The sequence below is a fragment of the Camelus ferus genome, chromosome 13 (genome assembly GCF_009834535.1).
Source record: "Camelus ferus isolate YT-003-E chromosome 13, BCGSAC_Cfer_1.0, whole genome shotgun sequence".
Lineage (NCBI taxonomy): Eukaryota > Metazoa > Chordata > Mammalia > Artiodactyla > Camelidae > Camelus > Camelus ferus.
In genome coordinates, this window is record NC_045708.1 from 20,363,666 (window position 1) to 20,386,841 (window position 23,176).

At 53.8% G+C, this 23,176-nt stretch overlaps 1 protein-coding gene across 4 annotated transcripts in view; it reads left to right on the forward strand.

Annotated features, from left to right (window-relative positions):
- The window catches only part of PTPRU (protein tyrosine phosphatase receptor type U), a 78,811-nt gene extending 62,572 nt beyond the window's left edge, over positions 1-16,239 (forward strand). For 3 of the 4 annotated variants that reach the window (XM_032495714.1, XM_032495717.1, XM_032495718.1), the window contains 12 exons: positions 2,530-2,566; positions 3,163-3,260; positions 3,343-3,459; positions 4,263-4,417; positions 6,471-6,606; positions 7,141-7,290; positions 8,826-8,999; positions 10,799-10,939; positions 13,039-13,164; positions 13,298-13,455; positions 14,643-14,778; positions 15,025-16,239. In XM_032495714.1, the coding sequence (XP_032351605.1) occupies positions 2,530-2,566; positions 3,163-3,260; positions 3,343-3,459; positions 4,263-4,417; positions 6,471-6,606; positions 7,141-7,290; positions 8,826-8,999; positions 10,799-10,939; positions 13,039-13,164; positions 13,298-13,455; positions 14,643-14,778; positions 15,025-15,087 (1,491 nt within the window). In that variant the 3' untranslated portion in view covers positions 15,088-16,239. The remainder of the gene's footprint in view (positions 1-2,529; positions 2,567-3,162; positions 3,261-3,342; positions 3,460-4,262; positions 4,418-6,470; positions 6,607-7,140; positions 7,291-8,825; positions 9,000-10,798; positions 10,940-13,038; positions 13,165-13,297; positions 13,456-14,642; positions 14,779-15,024) is intronic. The other variant, XM_032495715.1, reaches the window with a different exon arrangement.
- Positions 16,240-23,176: the final 6,937 nt, after the last annotated feature.

Sequence of the window (23,176 nt, forward strand, 5' to 3'; positions counted from 1 at the left end):
TTGTAAAGTTCCCAAATTTAAATGGAATATTAGGCCTACAGAATGTGGTGGATGTACTCAGCCCTAGCACCCTCATTAGGAGGTGATCATATAGGTTCCTTACAATTTTTTTACATCTCAATCTCGATACAACACCCTACCCCACTCATTTGGTTATTGTCAGAGTCTTATGAAATGCCCTAAGGAGACTTGGCTTAATGCATCTTCAAATGCCTGTTAACAAGAGCATCACTGGCCGAGCACCCGCTCTGTGCTAGGCACCTCGTGTCACCTTTACCACACTCTGTGAGGTCGGGACCTGCATGTGGCAGATGAGAAAACTGAGACTCGGAAGGGTTAAGTGGCTAGCTCATGGCCCTCTGGCTCTGGATTGGCAGAGCTCAGCCTCAGACCCAGCCTGAGCCCTCCACCCTTATAAGAGACTGTGGATCTCTCCCTTTGAGGGCATCGGGTCACCGTGCAAGTGGTCAGTCCCCCAGCTCCACCCACTCAGAGGCTCCAGGGTGGGGTCCCGGGACACACTGATGGCCCTGAGTATGAGGACCTGTGATCGCTAATGCTGGTCTCTAAAGTGGGTGTGCTCCGGGTGGTCTCCTTATTCTCCTTTAACATCTGATCATTTAAAACTTTCCATTTCATTGCCCCCTATATGTTATAAGTGTGCAATAATGCACACATGCAATTAAAAAGTTAATTTGCAGATATTGAGGGCTAACTATTTAGAAACCTGTTCAGCTATTTACTGTAGGGACTGACTAGTGATTGGGTGCTGGCACTAGGCTGGGTACCAGAGGGACAGAGATGAATGGGTCAGAAGAGACCCTGGCTCCCATGTGGGATTCTCAGGCATGCTGGCTTTAGGTGAAGTAGCCCTTTCCCAGCCCGACCGACGCTGGGGATGGAGGGCAGCACTGCCAGCACCTCTGCTGGGCCCCCCTCTCATCCCAGATGCCCAGCAGCTCCGCTGAGGACTTGAGCAGAGATAGTGGCTGGGGAGACAGCAGAAGGGAATTAGGCGAGACCCGGAGAGGTCCCCGCAGTGAGGGCTGAGTGACTCTGCAAGGCGTTCCCCCCTGGTGGTAACTCTGACTATGCTTTGGTCATTTTCATGGGAATGGGATGTAGGTCTCCAACAGCCTCTTTAAGGAGCATGTCTTGAAATTATCGTCATATTCCAGAGGAGAACTAGAGGCCCAGGGAAGTGGAGAGCCTGGCTACGCAGTGTGTTTTGAGGCCCAGTCTCAGCACCGCCTGGGCTCTGGTTGGAAATGCGTGATCCTGGGCCCCGCCCTAGGCCTTCTGAATCAGAATCTGCCTTTTAACAAGATCTCCAGGGAGATTTGTGTGTGTGTGAGACGCTGAGAAGTGCCTGCTGAGTGCCCAGGGTCACACAGCTACTACTTGGCTGAGCTGCAGGAGGGGCCCAGGTCAACTTGACCCTAAGACTCAGATTCTTAACCCCTGTGGTCCACCACCGTCTGCCTAGGAATTCTTGAATCTACACCATTGGATCTTCAGGGATACTCGTCGACCTTTAAAGTGATAGTGATAATACTGGCTACTGTTGGTTAAGTACTGACCGTGTGTTTGTCCCAGTGCCAGGCCCTGGGTGTATGTTACTTTATTTACTCCTCACAACAGCCCTCAGAGGGAAATACTATAGTTATTTCCATTTCATAGATGTGAAAATACAGGCATAGAGAGGTAAAGGGATTTGCCAGGACCTCTTGGGCACTAGGTCCCCAGGGCCAGGGTGGAGTCTGGCTGGTTCCTCTTCTCAGCCTGAGGGCCCTGGGATGGAGGAGGAAGTAGCTCTTGACCGCTCTTTTGTGAGAGATGATGCAGGTAAAGTGCTTAGCACAGTACGTGACCATAATAGGGCCTGAAAAGATTTATTATTATTTTAATAAATGATTATTTTAATGATTTATTCCTGTTATTATTATCATTACTGATTTTAAAGATTTAAAAGACATTTTCTCTAAGGGCCATGGGTAACTCCTGTGCTCACTGGCTCCTAACCTGAAACCTTCATCTAGCTACCCCACGCTCTGGGGGGCTGAAGTAGTGGGGGGGGGGCGGTGCCCATTCTGGTTGTCCTGACGGGGCTGGGATAGCTGACAAGACCCAGCCGGGGGTGTGGGGTTGCTTAGGGCCTCCAGGGCTTTGGGAACAGGGCAGGGTCCCCCTGCAGTTTATTTGTCTCCAAACAGCAGCCAGGTTGTAAGCAGGTTGTGGATAATCATCTCCAACTTATGGATGGAGAGACCCTCTTGGTCCATAAAGTGTCCTCCCTAGGGTCACAGAGCACAGATGGGCTTAAACCCAAGACCCTGGTGTCCAAGCTGTGCTTCCGTCCTTACTTGGGCACTGGGAGGACAGGGTCACCCTGGTCAGGAGTAGGGTGCAGTTCCCTGGGGAGGGAGGGAGGAGAGGGGTGTGCAGCTGCTGGGAGAGGAGGGCAGAGAGGCCTAAGCAAGTGAGGGGCTGCCCTCTGGGGTCTTAACACGCCCTCTTCTCCTGTTCCAGGGTTACCACAGGTCAAACCACTTCATAGCCACTCAAGGTACCTGGCACCGCTGCCGCTGCGCCCCCCAGTGTGCTGAGTGCCCTCTGCCTGCCTCCCTGCCTTCCCTGCTGATCTGCCTGACTCCCTGTCTGCCTCCCATCTGTCTCTCTGTCTGAGCCCTGCTCTCTGGCTGGTCTTCTGGGATCCAGCCGTCAGTCTCCGCCCCCTCTTTGTGTCTGTGTCTCCCTGATGTGTGCAGTCCACTTGTGGCTCCTGGTCCTGCTGTCTGTCTGCATGCAAAAGGGCCAGCCAGGCTCGGTCCTCACTGGGGCAGACTGTGCCTCTTGGTCTGGGGGCTGCCTGGGTCTCTCTGGCTGTGTTTTTCCCCCCTGACTGTCCATCTGTCTCTCCTGCCTGTGCCCCGGCCCTCCATCTCTGCCCTCTGGGTTCCACTCAGGATAACCAGGGTCTCCAGGCAGGGCCTCTATGATAATGTCCACCCCTAGGGCTCAACAGGCATGAGTTGGCTTCGGTGGGGTATTTGTGGGGTGAGCATGAAGCCCTCCTAGCTTGGGGTGGTGGATGCAGGGCGCTGGTGTGCTGGCCCTCGGCAGAGAACTGGCCTCAGGGACAAATGCCCTCTGCGCCCCCAGGGCCGAAACCTGAGATGGTCTATGACTTCTGGCGCATGGTGTGGCAGGAGCACTGTTCCAGCATTGTCATGATCACCAAGCTGGTGGAGGTGGGCAGGGTAAGCGGGGCCGTGGGGGAGGGGGCGTGGCAGGCCAGGGGGCAGTGAAGAGCCCACTGAGCCTGCCCTGTGGGGACTCCAGGTGAAATGCTCGCGGTACTGGCCGGAGGACTCAGACATGTACGGGGACATCAAAATCACGCTGGTGAAGACGGAGACTCTAGCCGAGTATGTGGTGCGCAGCTTTGCCCTGGAGCGGGTGAGTCTCTGGGCGTCACCTGGACCCTCCAGGGGTGCCTGAGAGGCAGGGCAGAGCCCACCTCCCACAGCCCAGGAGCAGAGGGTGGGGAGGGCACCGCTGCATCCACAGCAAGGCAGTTACTCAGTAACTGCTGGGAGCACAATGGAAAGATGGAAAGGTAGCATCTTTGCGGGCAGCTCCAAGAGGGAGTGGAGATGGTGAGAATGAGGATGAGGATGGCTGCCAGGGGTTGGTCCTGTTCTGTGCTGGGTGCTGTGCTAAGCCTGTTACACATACTGTTTTAGCCCTGGAAAGCTCGGTGAGATTAGGCCTTTACCATGTGCCCCATTTTACAGATAAGGAAAGTGAGGCTCAGAGTGGTTACATCACTCATGAGAATACACAGGTCCAGGGATGGCCAGGTCCTCCTGACTGTGGTCCCATTTGATCCTCTATAGAATCCCCAGAGGAGAGGCAGTTTTCCCCCTTTGACTAAGACCCAGAGAGTCAAAAGGATCTCTTCGGGCTGCTGTGTAATAGAGGTGGCAGAGATGGGTGTTTAATAGCGCAGGCTTGGCCTCAGGCCGATCCCGGCCCCACTCCTGCATGATATCTGTCCTGTCTGACGTCGGGCAGGCAGTTTCTCCTCGTGGGGCCCTAGTTTTCTCGCTCGGACAAGGAGTCATTAATACCCGCCTCATAAGTCTTACTGGGATGAGCTGCGTTCCTGCGGCGAGCTGCTGGCCGCAGAGCCTGGCACACAGCAGGTGTCTAATAGACGCCAGCAGCACCTCTGACTGTTACTACTGTTGTCTCCCCAGAGAGGCTACTCTGCCCGCCACGAGGTCCGCCAGTTCCACTTCACGGCGTGGCCGGAGCATGGCGTCCCCTACCACGCCACGGGGCTGCTGGCCTTCATCCGGCGCGTGAAGGCCTCCACCCCGCCTGATGCAGGGCCCATTGTCATCCACTGCAGGTGGGGCGCTGGGAATCCCAGGGAGAAGACGGGCTGGGAGTAGGGTGGTTCAGGGTCCTGAAAGGAGCCTGGGTTTGGGTCCATCCTGCTCAGAGACAGAGGACAGGAGAGAATGAGACCCAAGGGCCCTTTGCCCTTCGAGCTTTGGCTCTGAGGTTGGCACTCTCATGTGCTCCTCAAGACCAGTGGAGGCCCCTCGTCCAGATGCCAAGGAGGCACTGGAGACATGGAAGGGCGGAAGGGTTGACGAGGTGCTCAGCAGGACTGAGTTCCATTTGCTTGCATTCAGCAAGTGTGCGCTGCACCCCTGCATGTTGGGTTTGGCCCAAGTGCGGGGAGGGACCTCTCCTTCTCTCCTCACCCCTCGGTCTTCACACCCTCTGCAGCTTTGACCTTCACTCCTTCCTCTCCTGCTCCTGCCTTGGTTGGCTCCATGACCTCACTTAGCCTTCCTCTCTCTCCTCTGCATCCTTCCTGGCTCCACATCTTCCTCTTGCCTCTTAAGTGGGAGCCCAGTGCCCTCTCCTGTTTCTGCCCCAGCTCCCGCTGAAGAACTTAACCTCTGACCCTGTGGCTTTGTTTTTGGGGGGGGATCCCCTGGGCCACAAGTCCTTGGCCTCTGTTTCTTGTCCTGGCTCCTCGGCTTGAGTTCTTATCAGATCCCCAAACGCCACATGGCAGGCTCAGTTCCTCTCCCTGCCCTGTCACCCCCAAACCAGCTTCTCTTTGATTCCTTGAGGCCTCTGTAAGGTAATCTTTTTAGAATAAAACTTTATTGATGTAAAATATACTTAAAGCAAAGTACATAAATAATAAGTGCAGATACAACTTCATGAATTTGCACAAAAATTCATTAAGCACACACCTGTGAAGTGCCCAGCAGTCCCCAGATCAAGAAACAGAACATTAACAGTGCCCAGAAGCCCCTGGAGCCCCCTTCTGGTCTGTACCCACCTCCTGCCTCCCAGCGCGATCACTAGCCTGACTTCTAAACCATAGATTCGTTTTGCATGTTTTTGAACTTTGTATAAATGGAATCATACAGCAGGTGCCTTTGGAGCCTGACTTTCCCTCAACCTCACGTTTGTAAGTTTCATCTATATTGTGTTGTATTCCACTGGGTGAATAATTCACAATGTATTTATCCATTCTGCTGCTAATAGGCATTTGGGTAGTTTCCAGATTTGAGCTATTGTGAACAGTGCTGCTAAAGATGCTCTATTACGTGTTTTTTGGCCGACACACACATGCATTCCTGGGAGGAATGTACATAGGAGTGGAATTGCTGTGTGTAAATGTTCAGCCTTACTAGACACTGCAAGACAGTTTTCCAAAGTGGTTGCACTAATTCAAGCCCCCAGCAGTGGTGTATGAGAGACCCAATGGCTGTGTGTCCTGGCCAACACTTCGCTACTGTCATTTTCAAGCTTGAAATCTTGGTGTCATCTTTGTTCTCTTCCCCACCTCTCAACTCTGTTCAACCTGGTGCTGAATGTGAGGATCCCAGAGGTGGGTCTGACCCAGCCCAGCTCTAGAGGAGCTCCCAGTCAGATAGGGAAACAGCCACATAAACAGGAACCATGGAGCAGGAAGGGGGTTTTGGTAAAAGCCCACCCAAATTGCTCTGGGAACTCAAAAGAATGACATCTGCAGGAGGCTCCACCAAGTATGTGAGTGGGTATGAGTGTGTGGGGCTTTGAAGGATGTGTAGGAGATTTGGGGACAGCCAGGAGGCCAGAACATTCTGGGATTAAACTCTGAGCATCACCTTTGTTCCTCTCCCCCAGTCAAAGTTGCTGAGTTGGACTGGTTTCTCCTCCCCATTCTCCCTCCCCCTTTTTTCCCTCTCCTTCCCCAAGGCCCAGCCCCAGCTCTGTCCTCTATCACATCTCACTGGAACACTTCCATCAGCCTTCTCCCGGGCTCCTCCTGTGTCCCCCCTCCCCTGTGTGGTGTAGATATGGCCAGGGGCCCCAGGCGCCCTCTTCTCTTCTGCTTGGTCCCGGGCTCCCTCCCCAAGGCCCTGACTTGGCCCGGGCCGTTCTCTCCCTAGCGCGGGCACTGGCCGCACAGGTTGCTACATCGTTCTGGATGTGATGCTGGACATGGCAGAATGTGAGGGCGTCGTGGACATTTACAACTGTGTGAAGACCCTCTGCTCCCGGCGCGTCAACATGATCCAGACTGAGGTGGGGGTGCAGCCCTCTCCCCACTGCCCCTCCAGGACACAGTTCCCGTCTATACAAAGGTCACCACGGTGGAGTGTGTCAGAGGGGGGGTCCTAGGATTTTTCCTTGCTCTTTCCTATCCCTGAACTGGGCCTGCCAGCCTCTTAGGGTCTCCCGGACTCAGCTCCACTGTGTTCAGTTGGGTGAGATCAGACAGCACTGGGCCAAGGTCATAGGTTCTGCAGATAAGACATACCAGGTACCAGGCTTGTCTTCTCATTAGATGTGTGACCCAGGGCTGTCCCCTCGCCTTCAGAGCTTCTCGTGGGGTCATTACAGAGATGAAATACGAGATAAGTGAACAAACACTGGGTCCAGGAAGGTTGCTTCAAGTATGGTGGGTCCAACCTGTAGTAACATGTGGTTGGACTCCACCTCAGAGCACCCTGGCCTCAACCTTGAGCTCCCTCCCCCGCCCCCCGCCCCCACCACCACCCCAAAATCTCTAGCTTATGTTCCCCTCTTGCTTCCTCATATTCTTACCTCCGGTTCCAGGAGCAGTACATCTTCATCCATGATGCAATCCTGGAGGCCTGCCTGTGTGGGGAGACCACCATCCCTGTCAGCGAATTCAAGGCCACTTACAAAGAGATGATCCGCATTGACCCTCAGAGTAATTCCTCCCAGCTGCGGGAGGAGTTCCAGGTGGGACATGAGTGTGTGTTTATGGATGTGGTTCGTGAGTGGGTGAGCGCGTGCGTGTGTGTGGCATATTGGGAGGTCCTCAGTGCTGTAGAGGTCACTGAGGGCCAAGCAGGATGGAGAGTTGGGCTACTAGGAAGGACTTAGAGACAGTGGAGGAGGTAGTGCATCTAAGAGTTAAGAGCCCAGGGTTTGAAATCAGATAAACCTGGGATCAAATCCTGACTTACCTAGTTAAGAGCTGTGAGTAACCTTGAATCAGTCACTTTACCTCTCTAAGCCTCAGCTTTCTTCTCCTGAAAAGAAAGATGTTTATTATTGCCCTTGAAGTGTTAGTATTCATTAAGATTCTTTTGGTTGCAAGTGACGAAAATACAACTCAATGGCTCTTGTAACTGGAAAGTCTAAGGATGGTGCAGCTTCAGTTAAGGCTGGATCCAGGGGCTCAAATAATGATGCCAAGATTTAGTCTCTGTCCATTTTTGGTTCTGCTGTCCTCTACTTTTGGCTTCACTCTCAGAGCCACACCCTGGCCCCTCACAGTGCCAGGTTTACATCATCTTTGCCTTCAGGAGACTCTGGAAGAGGGCACTTCCTGTTCCCAACAGTCCCAACATAAGGCCTAGACCAGACTCTCATGTGCCCATTTCTGAGCTGGTCACAGAGAGATGGAGCACATTGGCCCAGGCCTGGTTCTGGGGGCGGGGCTGGTCTCACATGACTGAGATGGGTGAAGTCTGAGCATGGTCACAGAGCAGGTAGAGACTCCAGATGTCCTCTCCACTCCAGGGTTCCTTTCGGGGTTCAGTAGGATGGCACATGCCAGGTACTTGGTGCTCTAGAATCGGCACAGATTGATGACACAGGAAATACTGCCTGTAATTCCTGGAGAAGGATGTCGAGTTCTGGGGATCATGAGAGACTGGGGTTCCCTGTTAGGGAACTCGGAGAACAAGAGAAAGAAACTGAGACTCAGTGAATTGGGATGCACGAGGCCCGAAGGCAGGAGGGTAGGGGAGATGACCGAGTCCCTGGCTTGCTGTTGTGCCAGGTGTTCTTGACAGGGCCACGACCAAGGAAGGTGACCACCTCTACCAAGTCCCTGGAATCCACTCTGTGGACGATGTGGGGTTTCAGGGCTGAGCTCTTTGAAAGCATCTGGTGCTGATTCTCATGGTGCCGTCTGTGTACTGAAGGCTGTGCGTGTGCCAGGCTTGACCTTATCTCACGTTAGCCTCCCAACAGCTCTTTGAGGTAGGCATAGTATTATCCCATTTTACAGTTGAGGAAAAATGAGGCTGACAGATACAGTAGCTTGTCTAAAGTTACACAGGTGGAGGGGAGGCGGACTCCAGGCTCCAGAGCTCTGCCAAGCCCTGTACAGCCTGGAGACAGGGAGCCTGGGTCCCTGACCTCTCTCCCTTCTCTTCTGGACCTCTGTCTTTCCATCCATAAAATGGCTCTAGTAACCCAGCCCGGTCTCCTTCACAGGGCAAACATGGGACATCACCTCACTTTCATCTCCCCACTCCTTGTAGACACTGAATTCTGTCACACCACCGCTGGACGTGGAGGAGTGCAGTATCGCCCTGCTGCCCCGGAACCGGGACAAGAACCGCAGCATGGACGTCCTGCCTCCTGACCGCTGCCTGCCCTTCCTCATCTCAACTGACGGGGACCCCAACAACTACATCAACGCGGCCCTGACTGATGTGAGGCACGGGGCTGGGGCGGGCTCTGGGACTCCTTCACCCAGCAGCATCTGGGAAGGTCAAGGAGCCAGGGGAATGGAGCTGAGGGCTCTGGTTGGGGAGACCCTCTACCTTTCTAGGGACCAGGCCCATGGGACCCTCTCCTCTCAAGGATCTTCCATTCAAGGCACTCAAGCCAGTGCTCTTCCTCAGGTATTACCCTGGGCCTGAGTAGGGGTCTGGATGGTGGAGTTCAGGCAGGGCTGTCTCCAGGATCAGACCCAGCACAGCCTGGGGTAGGATGAGTGATTCAGGGGCTTTGACTGGGGAGGCTTAAAGAGTTTGGGTTGGAACTTGAGAAGTGATATCTGGAACCAGGGGAGCTTGTCTTGGGGTGGTCGAGCCAGAGCTTGACCTTTTAAAGACAGAGTTACCTTTTTAAGAAAACAGTGACACTGGAGAATGTGACTTTAACTGTGGCTAGATAGATGGGCTACTCCTTCATGCCTCAGGTGGGCAGAGCTGTCCTCCTGGACACAGCCATCCAGCCACAGGCCACCCCCTCCCCATCAGGGACAGGCTTTTACATGTGGCAGGGAGATGACCTCCCTCTCAGCTTCCTCTTTGGCCTCAGTGTGCCCATCCGCACATGGTGGGGATTGAAAGGGGGCTCTCTGAGGTCCTGAGAGTCTCTGAGCTGAAGGGGGTCGCACTGGGCCTCCCTGGCCCTGGGGGAGGAATGGCCTGCCATGTGGAGAAGCTTCCTTGGGGCTGTGATACCTCACAGACTTGATCCCAGCCAGGAGCAGCCTGTTAGCTCACGAACCAGGAGGCGCAGGATCCATGAGGCTCCGATTCTTGGACTGTAGCGAGCTTGTCTGGGGGCCTGCTGGGGTCTGCTTTGGGTGGTTAAATCTTCAGGGAGTCCCCATTGGGTGCCCAGGCCTGAACTTTGGAGTCTGGCTGTCAGGAGCCTTCAGTGAGTCCTGGGGAGGGGCTTGTGAGAGAAGAGCGTCAAGAGAGGGAGGGGGACGTGGCACAGGTGGGATGAGGCAGGGCACCAGGGGAGACTTGGGGTTGGAGCACTGAAAGGGGTAGCCTGGTGGCAGCCCACCAGGCAGGGCGAGTCGGGAGCAGGGAGCAGAGTCAGTGCTGGTCACTGGTCTGGGGTCCTGGGCTGGGGCCTTAGACTCTTCATCCATGGGGTGGAAGGGACCTAGAGATTTATTTATTCAAAAATATTTATTGAACCTCTACAAAGTGCTGGACACAGGCCACCCCCTAAAATCTCTGATTGAGTATACAATGGAATGTCAGTCACTGGTAATTTCTACCAAAAACAACCAGAATTTAATGTAGGTTTTTGGGGGCGGTGTGTGTGTGTGTGGCTATTTTTGATGAGTTGGTAAGGAGGACCTCTTTGAGGAGGTGACAGTTATGCAAAGACAAGAGAAATGAGGGAGAGCGCCTTGTAAACACTTGGGAAATTTGTTCCGGGCAGTGGGAATAGGTGCAAAGGCCCTGAGGCGGGGAGCAAGCTTGGCCAGCCTCCTACCATGCCCAAGCTCCCAATGCCGCCCATTGAGAACCTTTTGCTATTTAGCACCTGGGGGCCGCGGGCTTGGGCATTAGAGGCCTAGGGGCTCACTCTATCAACTCAGGCCTCAGTGTGCTGGCCAACTTTCACACTGGGCCCCTGGAGGCAGCCTGGTCCTGTGGGGCGGAGCTGTGGTGGGTGGGGCGGGAGGACAGCCTGTGGCAAAGGCTCGGCAGCGCCAGGGATGGTGAACAGGCCCCACTGAGTCCTGGTTTCCCTGCAGAGCTACACGCGGAGCGCAGCCTTCATCGTGACCCTGCACCCGCTGCAGAGCACCACGCCCGACTTCTGGCGGCTGGTCTACGACTACGGGTGCACCTCCATCGTCATGCTCAACCAGCTGCACCAGTCCAACTCCGCCTGGGTGAGGGTCCTGCTGGCCGGGCAGGCTGCTTGCCTGCTGCCCCAGACCTCCGTGTATTCAAGGGCACATCTCAAAAGGCAGGGGTTGGATCCCAACTCTGCCATCTCCTTGCTGAGTGATCTTTGTCACTCTCCCTCCCAGAGCCTCGGTTTCCTCATCTGTAAAATGAGGCTCAGACTGGAGAAAAATAACTGCTCTTTATTGAGCACCTGCTGTATGCCCAGGACTCTGCTTTGCGCTTATGGGCTTCAGGTGAGAAAAGTAAGACCCAGAGAGGAGAAGTGGCTTCCCAGGATCACATAGCTGGAAAGTGGCAGAGCTGTACCCCCTACCCGGGGCACCTCCTTCCAGAACCTCTGCTTTTTCAGCCACTCAGTTGCCCATCATAGGGGCCTTTGAGGCAGAGTAAAATTCCAGTCTCCTTACTTTCTGACTGTTTGATCTGGGGTGAGTTAATTTACCTCTTGGAGCCTCAGTTTCCTTCTCTGTAAAATGGGGACTGTCACAGCACCTGTTTTCTCATGGGGTTATTGTCAGGACCATGTACATAGGATGCTTAGCATGTGCATGGCAGGGATGAAGATGATGAGGGTGACAGTTGCTTCTGAGGTTGGTTCAGGCACTGGCTCTGTGATCTCAGCCTAGGGTTAGCTACCTCTGTTTCCTTTTGGGGCTCCCAAGGCTGGAACTTCTGGGAGGTCCAGATGCCCAGTCTTCCAGCTCCACATGACCATTTCCTCTTGATCTCTGGGTTCCCCCTTCCCCAGCTCCCTGTCCCAAGAGGCCAGGATGATTTGCTGTAAAAAAAAAAAAAATGACAGCTTCTTAATGGCTGCCTGGAGAAGATGGTTAACTAGGTTCTTTGCAAGCCAGGCACTTGCTATAAAGGACCTCAGACTGCAGGGTAATGGGCTCCAGCACCCGGGCAGGGATCTAGGGGGATCCCACGTGGCAAGAACCTGCCCTTGCTAAGATGGAGGGGAGAGACCCAGAGGGAGGCTCAGATGGATGTCATTCACTGGTCACTCATTTGCACATTCATTCAACCACCTTTCCCCATGAACCACTCCCTGTCAGGCCCTGCAGCCTGGTGGGGAGGCAGAAAGAGAACACACAGCCCCTCCCAGAACTCACGTTCTAGGGGAAGCAGGTACAAAAACTGATCATGACAGCAGAGGGAGAGGGCTACCATGGAGCTGGCATAGGGACACAGAAGAGCCTGGGGGGATGATGTATCAGGGAGGGCTTCCTGGAAGAGGCAATACCTGAGCCGAAGGGTAGAGTTAAGTAGGGGAAGAGATGGGGGATGAGTGATCCATGGAGAAGGAGCTGCATGTGCAAAGGCCTGAATGCAAGGAGTTGCCAGGACCCCAGGCAAAAGAGGAAGGTAGTATCCTCTCTTCCTGGGGCTTGGTCAGAGAGGGAGGCAGATGGAGCATGGTGTTGTCTGGGAGGAGCCTGGTGACCATTTCACAGATGGAGAAATGGAGGCTCAGAGAAAAGACGAGTCTTGCTAAAAGGCTAGTAGAGGCTGGGGCCTCAGACTAACTTCCCAGAGGACCCACGTAGGCATGTGTGTGTGGGGCTGTGCCTCCTTTGTCCCTCCATTGTCTTGAGCCTATAGCCTGGAGGGGGGTAGATTTAGGACTCTGACTCCAGGGAGGGGTCCTGGGGCAAGAGTTGGGGTGCTGAGCTGTGTCCCAGCATCAGGGACACCCCACCTCTGTAAGCTGATGCTGGGGGGCAGAGGCGGCGAGAGAGAAGGGCTCAGGGTGGGTAGGGGTGACCTGGGGCCTATCCCTGGAAGAAGACAGTGGTGTGTAGGTATGTGTGCTTGTGAGCGTGTTAGGTGTAGCTGGCTAGCAGCATGGCAGTTTGTCTCGGCTGACCTGAGTGCTTCGGTACAAAACGCACTGGGGCGGGCGTGCCCCGCAGTCTGATGGGTGAATGGTAGAGTGCGTGGGAACTGAAGCTGGGCCTGGAGTGCTGGTGGGCCAGGGTGCGTGGGAGCCCCAGGGCAAGCAGGGAGGTGTGGGATGGGATGAGCGGCAGCGGCCCGCCGGCTCTGCTCAGCTCTCCTCTCTGGCCCGTGCTCCCAGCCGTGCCTGCAGTACTGGCCTGAGCCAGGCCGGCAGCAGTATGGCCTCATGGAGGTGGAGTTTGTGTCGGGCACAGCGGATGAGGACTTGGTGGCCCGTGTTTTCCGGGTGCAGAACATCTCTCGGGTGAGTGGTCTGGGAGCCCCAGGGTGAGAACCTGGATGGTGGCTGGGCGGCCTTGAATGACCCCCTTGAGTTCCTCAGGGGGCCACGTAACACCTGGTACTCACGTTCCCTGGCTGATTGCTCACACCCCTAGCTGCAGGAGGGGCATCTCCTGGTGCGACACTTCCAGTTCCTGCGCTGGTCCGCGTACCGGGACACGCCTGACTCCAAGAAGGCCTTCCTGCATCTGCTGGCTGCGGTGGACAAGTGGCAGGCGGAGAGCGGGGACGGCCGCACCGTCGTGCACTGCCTGTGAGTACCAGCCTCCATAAGGCAGAAGGAGGGGTCGGGGCGCCATGGGGCCAGGGGCAGAGGTCCAGTGTGAGAGAGGGCCTCAGGGATGACACCAAAACTCTGGGCTCCCAGACAGCACAACCTAGACTCTGCCCAGCCAGGTGAGGTTGGCCCTGCCTTCCCTGGAGGAACCCAGCCACTTTCCAGGGTGTGAACTCAATCCTGAACACCTGCCCAGCACTCTCTGTGTGATGTTTGACTTTGACAGTTTAATTAGAGAGAGTCCTATCAGAACCATTTAGCCCATAATATGATAGTACATTCTTTAAGCCAATAGAATTCTAGTTTTTGTTCATACCTGCATGTGTGTAACTTTTTTCTTTTATTCATTCATTCATTCCTTCACATACCTCATTTATTCACTCATGTCTGGATACAATCACTCCTTTGCCCTCTACTTTTTCATGCTTTCTGCACTTACTGATCCTTCCCAGTGCCAGGCTGGGCACACGGGTCGCAGGGACAGGGAGCTGAATCAGGCAGGGCTTGACCCTCAAGGGCTTTTGGTTCTAGTAGGAGAGATCCTTCGAGAACGGGGCTTAGGGCCTACTCTGTCCCTCATTTCCCAAGAGGAACCCCACAGCCTGGGTCACAGGGAACAGGGGGTAGGGGTGGGGGTAATGGGAGGGTCTCTGTGTGAGAGGCTGTGGATTTGACTGGGAATGTATCTGTGTGTTTGCAGCTGTGTTACTGGGAGTGACTGGTGTTCTCAGTGTTTGTTTTCCATTCTGCTCTCTGGATTTTTGCTTGTTGCTCTGCAGCTGTCCTCTGTAGCTGGCTTTGTCTCAGTCTTTCTCTTGGAGTGTGTCTGGCTTGCTTTCTCTCAGACTCTGCTGCTTCTGCTGGAGGCTCTCTGTCCCTAGATACCTGCCACTTTGGATGTTGGTCTTATCCTCTGACTCTGCCCCTTAACCTTCTCATCTGGCTGCTCATCTCAGTGCCCCTGACCCCTCCCTTCTGGGTTCCCTGGCCCCGCCCCTCCCTCTGGGCTCCCTGACCCTTTCCTTCTGGGTTCCCTGGCCCTGCCCCTCCCTCTGGGTCCCCTGACCCTTTCCTTCTGGGTTCTCTGGCCCTGCCCTTCACCTTTGAGTCCGATTTGCCCCCCAGCCCCACCCCAAATCTTTTGTGTCTCTCCAAATTTTTAGAAATGGGGGCGGCCGCAGCGGCACCTTCTGCGCCTGCGCCACGGTCCTGGAGATGATCCGCTGCCACAACCTGGTGGACGTTTTCTTTGCTGCCAAAACGCTTAGGAACTACAAACCCAATATGGTGGAGACCCTGGTGAGGGCCATGCACCCTGTGCTTAGCCACTTCCAACTTCCCGGTCCATGCCCAGCCAGGCTCTTCAGCACCCCTCTCCCGTATCTGGTCCCCACAGTTGGGCCTTGGGTTCTAGTCCTGTGGTGTCAAAATGTTATCCCGACTTCCCCCTTTCTCCCCAACGATGGGTCATGGCTCAGGCTTGCCCCCTCTCCCCCAGAACTAGAGAGGGACCAGGCTGGTGATTCCTTCTCCCCCTCTCCGCAGGATCAGTACCACTTTTGCTATGATGTGGCCCTGGAGTACCTGGAGGGGCTGGAGTCAAGATAGCAGGGGCCCCTGGCCGGGGGCACCCATGGCACACTCAGGGCCAGGCCCACCATCCTGGACTGACAAGGAAGACCTGCGCCCTCAACCCTGCTCAGCTGCAGCCCCCTCGGGGAAAGCACCGGAGTGGGCGCCGGGCCATCTTCGCACCCCTTCCACTGTGGGCAGGGCCTTTCACCACGTCAGTGGCAGGCTGCGGGCCAAGGAGGAGTTTAGCAAGGCTGCAGCTCAGTCCGTCTCTGCAGGGTCCTGCAGGCCTGTGTTGAGAGGCCTGGTACTGCCTGGCAGGGTGACGGGCTCAGAACTGCTGGCTCTGGGGGACCCAGGCCCAGGCCCCTGGACTATATCCCAGCCCTTGGCAGAGATGAGTGAGGCCCGGTAGAGCACGTGCCAGGCCGAGGTTTCCACCCAGCTTGGCTTGACATAGATAGAGCGTGCACAGGGGCTTGGCATCTAGAATCCCATCTGGCGCAGCCCCTGAGGGTCTCGGGGAGACTGGGTTCTGCCCTGATTTGCCAGCAGGCACATCAGACCGGTCCCCCGAGGGGGAACTACCGCTCCCTCCTCCACCCGCTGCCTTCCTGCAGCCCCGGGCATATTTTGCTCATGATCCCCCCATTTCTGCTTCCCTGAATGTGCTCTGAGCTTCCTGAACCAGGATCTGCCCATCCCTACCCTGTCCTGTGGGGGGTCCCTTCCCTTCTTGACCCAATGTCTGCAGAATGAAGTCACCTCAGCCCCCTCTGCCTGTAACTCAGGCCTCACTGGCTGGGTCCTGCTCAGCCTGAGCCAGTGACAATCTGCAAGGCTGAACGACAGCCCCTGGGGTTGAGGTCCCTGTGGCTCCTGATCAGGCCGCCCCCTGGGGAAGGGGCACTGTTAAACCAGGGGTGCTCACCACCCCTAGGGTTTGGAGGAAGAAAGTATGTTTTGGGATGGAGGATCAATGCTTTTTTGTTTAATTTGTTATTTTTTGATGGAGGGGTGGGAAGGTCTCTTTCAAATGGGGTAGGCCACACCCCCATTCCGTGCCTCAATTTCTCCATCTGTAAACTGTAGATATGACTACTGACCTACCTCGCAGGGGGCTGTGGGGAGGCATAAGCTAATGTTTGTAAAGCGCTTTGTAAATAAATGTGCTCTCTGAATGCCACAGAGCAGCCTTGTGTTTGTCCAACCAGCCTGACTGGAGCTTGCTCACAGGCCCCATCAACCCAGTGCAGCAGGAGGGCCTTGGTCTGGCTTCAGGTTTTCCATCCATAAAAGGGGGCTGGGGGGCATGGACCAGAGCATCACTCAGGGGCCTTCCACTTGCAGAGCTGGTTCCAGGGGACCTTGGCTGTTACTACCTTCACCTAGGCCTCTGAAGCACTTAGACAGGGGCCTTTATCCTGAGACCTCTGAGGCCCACAGAGGCTGCCTCTCAACCCCCTGGGGGCCTGGATCCAGACTGAGCTCTTTCTGGGCCAGGGTAGGAAGTTCAAGCTTTGGTGTCAGGCAGTTGGTCCCCACCAGCTGCGAGGCTCTGAACAAATCAGCTGCCTCTCCCGGCCTTGGTTTCCCATCTATAGAATGGGGTTGATTCTATTAGTACCAGAGGAGGCAGTGATTAAGTGCCTATGTGGTTCCAGGTGTGCTGGAAGAGCTCCATCTAAAACACAGCAGAGACAGGACAGAGCAGACACATGTCTTCTGGGCAGGATTATCCAGCTACCCGAGTCCAGCCATTCATAGCCTCAGGCTTTCTCTGGGAGGAGTGGGAGGAATGGGCTGGCCGGCCAGGACCTGAGTCACTTCTGGCTCGGTCCCAAACTTGCTGTCTGACTTGGGCAAGACACTTCCCATTTCTGGGCATCAGTTTCTTCACCACTTAAAGGATATGATCCATTCTCATGACCTCACAATTCAACATCCTTTAATCTGAATTTTAAAAATTTTAGATAGTTAGGATCCCACTTAGCTAGGACATAATCTGACCCACTCACACTCATTCTGAACTGACTACTAAGTCTTACCTGATGGGCCATAAATGTATGTCACAGATACTGGCCAAGCAATAGAAGGTGACTTGCTTTGACCAACAGAATGTGGCAGAATTGACATCAAGTGAGCTCTGGCTTCTAGACCTTGAGGAGCATTGCAGCTTTTGCTTTTGCCTCTTTGGCCCTCTGCCATGTAATGAAGCCTGTCTTGCCTACTGGGAGATTTGAGGGCACGTGGAGAAGAACCAACATGTGGTGATTGAGGCCATCTTGGGCCTTCCAGCCCCGCTGACCTGTCAGGTGAGTGTACCTAAATGATTAAGCGTAACAGAAACTGCCCTAACCAACTCCCAGAACTGGAAGAGATAATAAATTGTTCTTTCTTTTAAGCCAATAAATTAAGGGATTGTTTGTTATGCAGCAAACCTAACTGATACCTATGTGTTCTGTGCAGTGGGTCAGTGGCCCTGCTCCCTCATCCCGTCAGGTGCTGAGTGCCTCAGGGGCAGGAAGTGCTTCTGTGTTCATCTGATATATCCATTGCCCAGCACAGGGCTGGCCTCAGAGCTGCTGCTCAGGAAGTGTTGGCGTGAGGGAGGGAGGGGGGAAGAGGGGGTTGTGGTTCTCCCCATCTGTCTGACCTTGTAAGGCCTTTCAGAGGAGCTGGGAGGGTGGGCTGTGTATTAGGAGGGGCGCCAGCTCTGGAATCAATAAGCCCAGCTCCCGCCCCCAGCTCCACATCCCCCAGCTGGTGACCTTGCTTAAGTCCCCAAACCACCCCAGGCTCAGCTTCCTAATCTAGAAAATAAACTTAATGATGCCTACTTGTGGGATCAGTTGTGAAGTCTAGAGATGAAGCGTTTAAAAAGAACAAGCAGAGTTCCCGGGGACATCATTGTCCCTCAATAAATGCCACCTCCTGTCACAATGCTGAAGTCCCTGGAGTCCCATTACCTTTCCTTTAGCACCTACAACCTTTATCTCTTAACCCGCACAACAGCCCTTCTCTGCAGGGGCCGCTACCCTTCACTATAGAGATGAAGAGATGGAGGCTCAGGGAGGCAGTTTCCTTATCCAGAGACATAGCCATTGCATGGCAGAGCCCGGACCTGAACCCATGCCAGGCTGACTCCAATGCCTGGGCCTAACTGCTCTGCTCCGTGGCCTGTCTGGGTGACTACTGAAAGCCAGGGGACCCCTTGATACAACACCAAATGGGCATCTGTGCCTGGGCACTGATTTTCAAATGTTGTGACATTTGTCTGAGGAGGTGGCCTCTCAGAACAGGGGGCCTGGAGCACAAGAAGATGGATGGGGCAGATGGCCCTGCCCAGGGCCTCGGGCAGAGCAAATGGGGTAGAAGCCCCCGCCCACTCCACCCCAGTAAATAGGGTTTCTATAAGTGCAGACAGGCCAGCTGCCTATTAACTGCCAGGAGCTACGTTTTTTTCTTTATGTCATAATAAATCTGGCTGCAGGAACCTGCCAAGGCAATTATTACTTCTCACCACCTCTCTGCCGGCCCCTGATTGGGACGTGTTATATATCCTGGGCACCCGGGAGATGGAGCCGTGACGCTGATGGATGCTAAGGCCATTGGCAAGGCCCTAATTGAGAGCAGGGCCTGGCTGCTCCCTGTCACTGGGCTCCCACTGACCTCCCCCCACTGACCTCTGCTGGACAGGGGCTTAACAGACACCGCCATGGCCGAGGGCCATGCAGAAGTAACGGTGCCATAAAATGGGCAGAACCTACCTTGTGATGTGCTGGTGAGAGCAGGACTCTGGCGTCCAAGGCCCTTGTCCGAGGGCTTCCTCCTTGCAGGGGCACTGAGGCCAGCCCTGACCCTCAGTGAGCCTCCAGGCCTCGTCCAAGAAATGGGAGAAGAAACACGGGCCATGGGGCTCCCAGGGCAGCGGGAGGCTGGATGGTGTTGATGGGATTGGAGGGACCTATGGTTTCAACAGGTTCAGGCCAAGCTCTCTCCTAGTCGGTGGAGGCCGAGGGCTTTGGATGAGGTGACCTGGCACGCATGGCGCAAGTCCCCAGCCCCGCTGCTAAGTGCTCTGTGTGGGTGGTCCTGTTGGCCTCGCAGGAAGCCCGTGAGGCAGGGACCCTCATCCTCCCCATTTTACAAGTGAGGAGATGGAGGCCCAGGGAGCTTCAGCAACTTGCCCCAGGTCACAGAGCCATTGAGTGACTGACAGACAGCAACGGCCAGAGTCATTGTTTGAGAAAATACGCCAGGTCCCCTCACCGGCCTGCTCAGACCCTCAGTGACCTCCCACCGCTCGGTGAGCGAAGCTGAGCTCCTGGCCGTGAACTCCAAGGCCCCACCTGATGGGCTCTGCCCTCCCTCTGCCGTGTCCCTCCTCTGCTGCTCTGCTTTCTCGGGCCTGACTTCTCCTCATGGCTCCCAGCTCTCTGCCTGGATGCCCTCCGCCCGTCTCTGTGTGGCTGATCCTTCTCAGTGGCCAGGTCCACTCAGATGCCCCCTGCCCCGAGAAGCCCTCCCTGACTGCCTTGAGGGGCCCCTGCCCTGCCGTCCTGCCTGCTCAGGGCCCCGCCCTTGTGTGTCCCTCGTTGCTTTCCCGCAGTGGGTGATGAGCTGGCTTCTTCATTGGTTATTTGTTCACTGTACCCCACTTCCTGTGTCCTCTGCAGGTGCATGGTGCCTGCCATGTGCCAGACACTCAGTGAATATTTGCTGAATGAATGAAAGTTGCAAAGCCGAGACTCAAACTCAAGCCTATCTTGGTCCGGAGCCAATACTCGGAAGCACATTACTTTTAGTTTTCCAGATGGTCCAAAGGCTTGATGCCATCTGAGATCTGGTTCCAGAGCTGGCTTGGCTGGCATCATGCTGTGTGGCTTTGAGTAATCACCTGCATTCTCTGGAGCTCAGTCTCCGGACCTGTCCAGTGAGGAGGGGGAACAAGGTAGGGCACCATTGGTCCAACATTGGTGACAATGGGGCTGGCATTGCTTGGTGGCAGTGTCAGGCCACTGGCGTAAGCATTTGCTCTCTGAGTCTGGTGATACCTTGGGCGTGGTTTGGGCTTTGGTCTGATGGGCCTGAGCACCTACCCTGGCAGGTCCTTGGGTTGTATTTAATACAGACATTATCCCTTCCCAGCAGCCCTGAGGTAGATGTTAAAACCATTTGACATAGGAGGAAGCAGGCTCAGAGAGGAGAGGCAATTTGCTTAAGGTCACACAGCTACTGAAGAACCAAGACTGAATTAGAACCCATGTCACTTGACTCCAAAGCCCTTGCTCTTGTGATCATCACAGAAATACTGGCAAATCAGAACCGGAACCACATTACCTACTTGCAATTTCTCTTGTCCATGGGTCAGTTTTCCCTCTCAACACTCACTCAAGCCAGGCTCAGCCACAGACATCTGTAGACAGGCTTAACTGAGGCCCACAGTCAAACAGCCTCCCAGACTCAGTGCTTGGCACCCAGTAGGCCCGCTGATAATGCTGAATGAATGTTTGAATGTTGAATCTGCATATGGTGGGGGTGGCCAGAGTCAGCAGGAGCCAAGGAGATGAGAAGGCCTTTCAAGAAAAACAAAATGCATATCAACTCCCTACTTACTGCCAGGGGTGGGAAGAGAGAACTCGTCCAGGAATTGTATTTTCTGTTCATTTGAAAGCTGAACAATGTGGCTTTCTTGAACTGTGTTTATTATATGATTGCATTCTTTTTGAAGAGCACTGGGGACAGAGTTCATTCTCCAGGGCTCCAGTCCCTGCCTGCTCCTCCCCTGCCAAAGGCAGAGAAACCTTTGCCCCCCTAGCCTCTTTCCTGATAGACCCTTTGCTCTCTTCCATGTCTCTTGCTCCCCTGAGGTCAGTTATCAATTTTTTTTTTTTTTTTTTTTTTTTTGGTCTCTGAGCTTGAAATATATCCTTCTTTGCCCTGCTTTGAGATACTGGAGCTGGACCCTGTAATCAGTTCTTTTGCCAGCTGGAGCAATGTTAGGCTTTGTCAGTAGGGGGCACTAGAGGGACACTGTCAGGTGATTACAGACGTGTGCTTCTATTCCAGATTCTGATCCCCCACCAATCCTTTTATTTATTTTTTTTTCTTTCTCAGCACAGGAGCCACGACCTCAGTGGCCCCTGTGGACCAGCTCTGGGTGTACCCTCAGGCTTCACTCTCTGGAGGGCCGCTTCTACAGACAGGTGCTAGCCCACATCCCCTGGCAAGTTTCTTAGCCACTAGAGGCTGCATGTTCTTGTGGTCCTCTCACCCTCACTGAAGAGGTCTGAATCTCAGTCTTGGGGAAGGACTTTCTCCTCAGTCTTTCAGCTCCATCATTGTTCACTCTCTCTCAGCCTAGACATATTAGCTGCTTTTTAAATTTTCGCAGGCCACCTTTTCTTCTGAGTGTCTTTTTCTTGCTGCTTCCCGATCCCTTAGAATCCTCTTTTACCCTTGTTGGTAATTAACTACCTTTGCAAGTTAACTACTCTTTATATTAAAATTTCCATGTTCAAATTATGGAACATGTTCAATTATATTACTCTGTCTCCCGACTGGATTCTAGTTGATATAGAATTGGGGGCAAGGATAATCCTAGGAGACAGACCCTCAAAGGTGGGATTTTGGTTGGTTTCATTGTGCCCTTGGGCTTGAGCTCAGTGCTGAGCTCCTTGCCGATGGGATATGGGATGCTAGGAATCCACGGGAGAGTGGCGTCGTCATTACACTATCACCTGTGAGGGACATTGATGCAATGCTGATGGAAGCAAGTGTCTGGGGAGCCCAGCTGACTACTGCACTTGACCGTTACATGGGTAATTATGACCGCAAAGACTGGAGTGTGAGACGGATCCTTGACTGCGCCGAGGCACTTGCTTGAAAGAAAATGATGAGTTCAGGTCATTTAATTCTCAGCTCCAATCATGGTTTGAGAACCATATAGCTTTCATGGCTTCTTTAAAAGGATCTTATTTCGTGTAGCCATAGGGCTGATATTGCTGAAAATAAAATGTAAAATTTAATGGTGTGAGTCACAAAGTTTAAACGTCAGTTAAATTTACAGCATTGCCAAGTTTCTCACATGAGTGTTTGCGCATAAGTTAGGAAAGAATGGGATCCTGCAACATCTGGTAGAGACATCTGGTTGGACTCAGATGAAATGGAGAGCCACTCCGAGGCTCCCTTTACCCGTGGGAAGAACTTGCCCCCTTGTCTCTGAAGAGACTAGTTTTTCTTTGTTTGAAAACCCTGTGATGTGGGGCAGATGACTTGAAAGGGCTGAGCATTCTCCTTAAGACATAACACAAGCATCCTTTGTTGCCATTAGATCAATAATGAAGGTTGAATCTCAGCATGCTCCGTGGGGCCAGGTGCACACTGTAATCCAGGAGGAGACTAGTTACACAACAGAAGAATGGCAAGATTTGACATAATCTGGGGGAGTATAGACAGGGGTTGTTACTAAGGAGGATGGTGGAGGATGATACTAAGTCATTCTGAATTCATGGATGTGGATTTGGGATTTAATGTGTTAGCTTGTGCAGCTGAAGGTGGCTTTAACATTTTAGTTGGTTGATTGAAACTTGGACTTGAAAGTGGCCTACATTTAACAAGTGGAGATGCTAGCGTTTCCATGGAGTAATGTGGAAGAAGGACTCCAAAGCCTTAAGGGTAGAGGATGTTGGAGTGGATTTATTGTGTGTGACCTGCACAGCCACCCCCAAACTATCTTCCATGAAAGGCTTTGAAAAACATATTAGTGAGGAGAGAATCCACATCCTTAAGATACTCTGTGGATGTTCACATTTGCAGGCCAGGTGTTAGCAGAGAGTATGCTGTCATTCAGATGGTTTCCCTAATCCATGGGGATGATAGGATCCTGGAGTGGTAGAGGTTAAGTGGCAGCACTTAATAGCCAAAGGCAAGGGGAGTGAATTTACCATAAATGGCAGCAGGGGTGTACCAGTGATCAGAATGCCTTGGCCAGTAGAGATCTTTGGTGGTGACTAATTGATCAGTGTATCCACAGGAAGGAAATAGATGGACAGCCTACTGGAGTATTGCTTAACGTACATAACAGAAAAACCAACGAATCAACCTCTTAAACTGGTGGCCA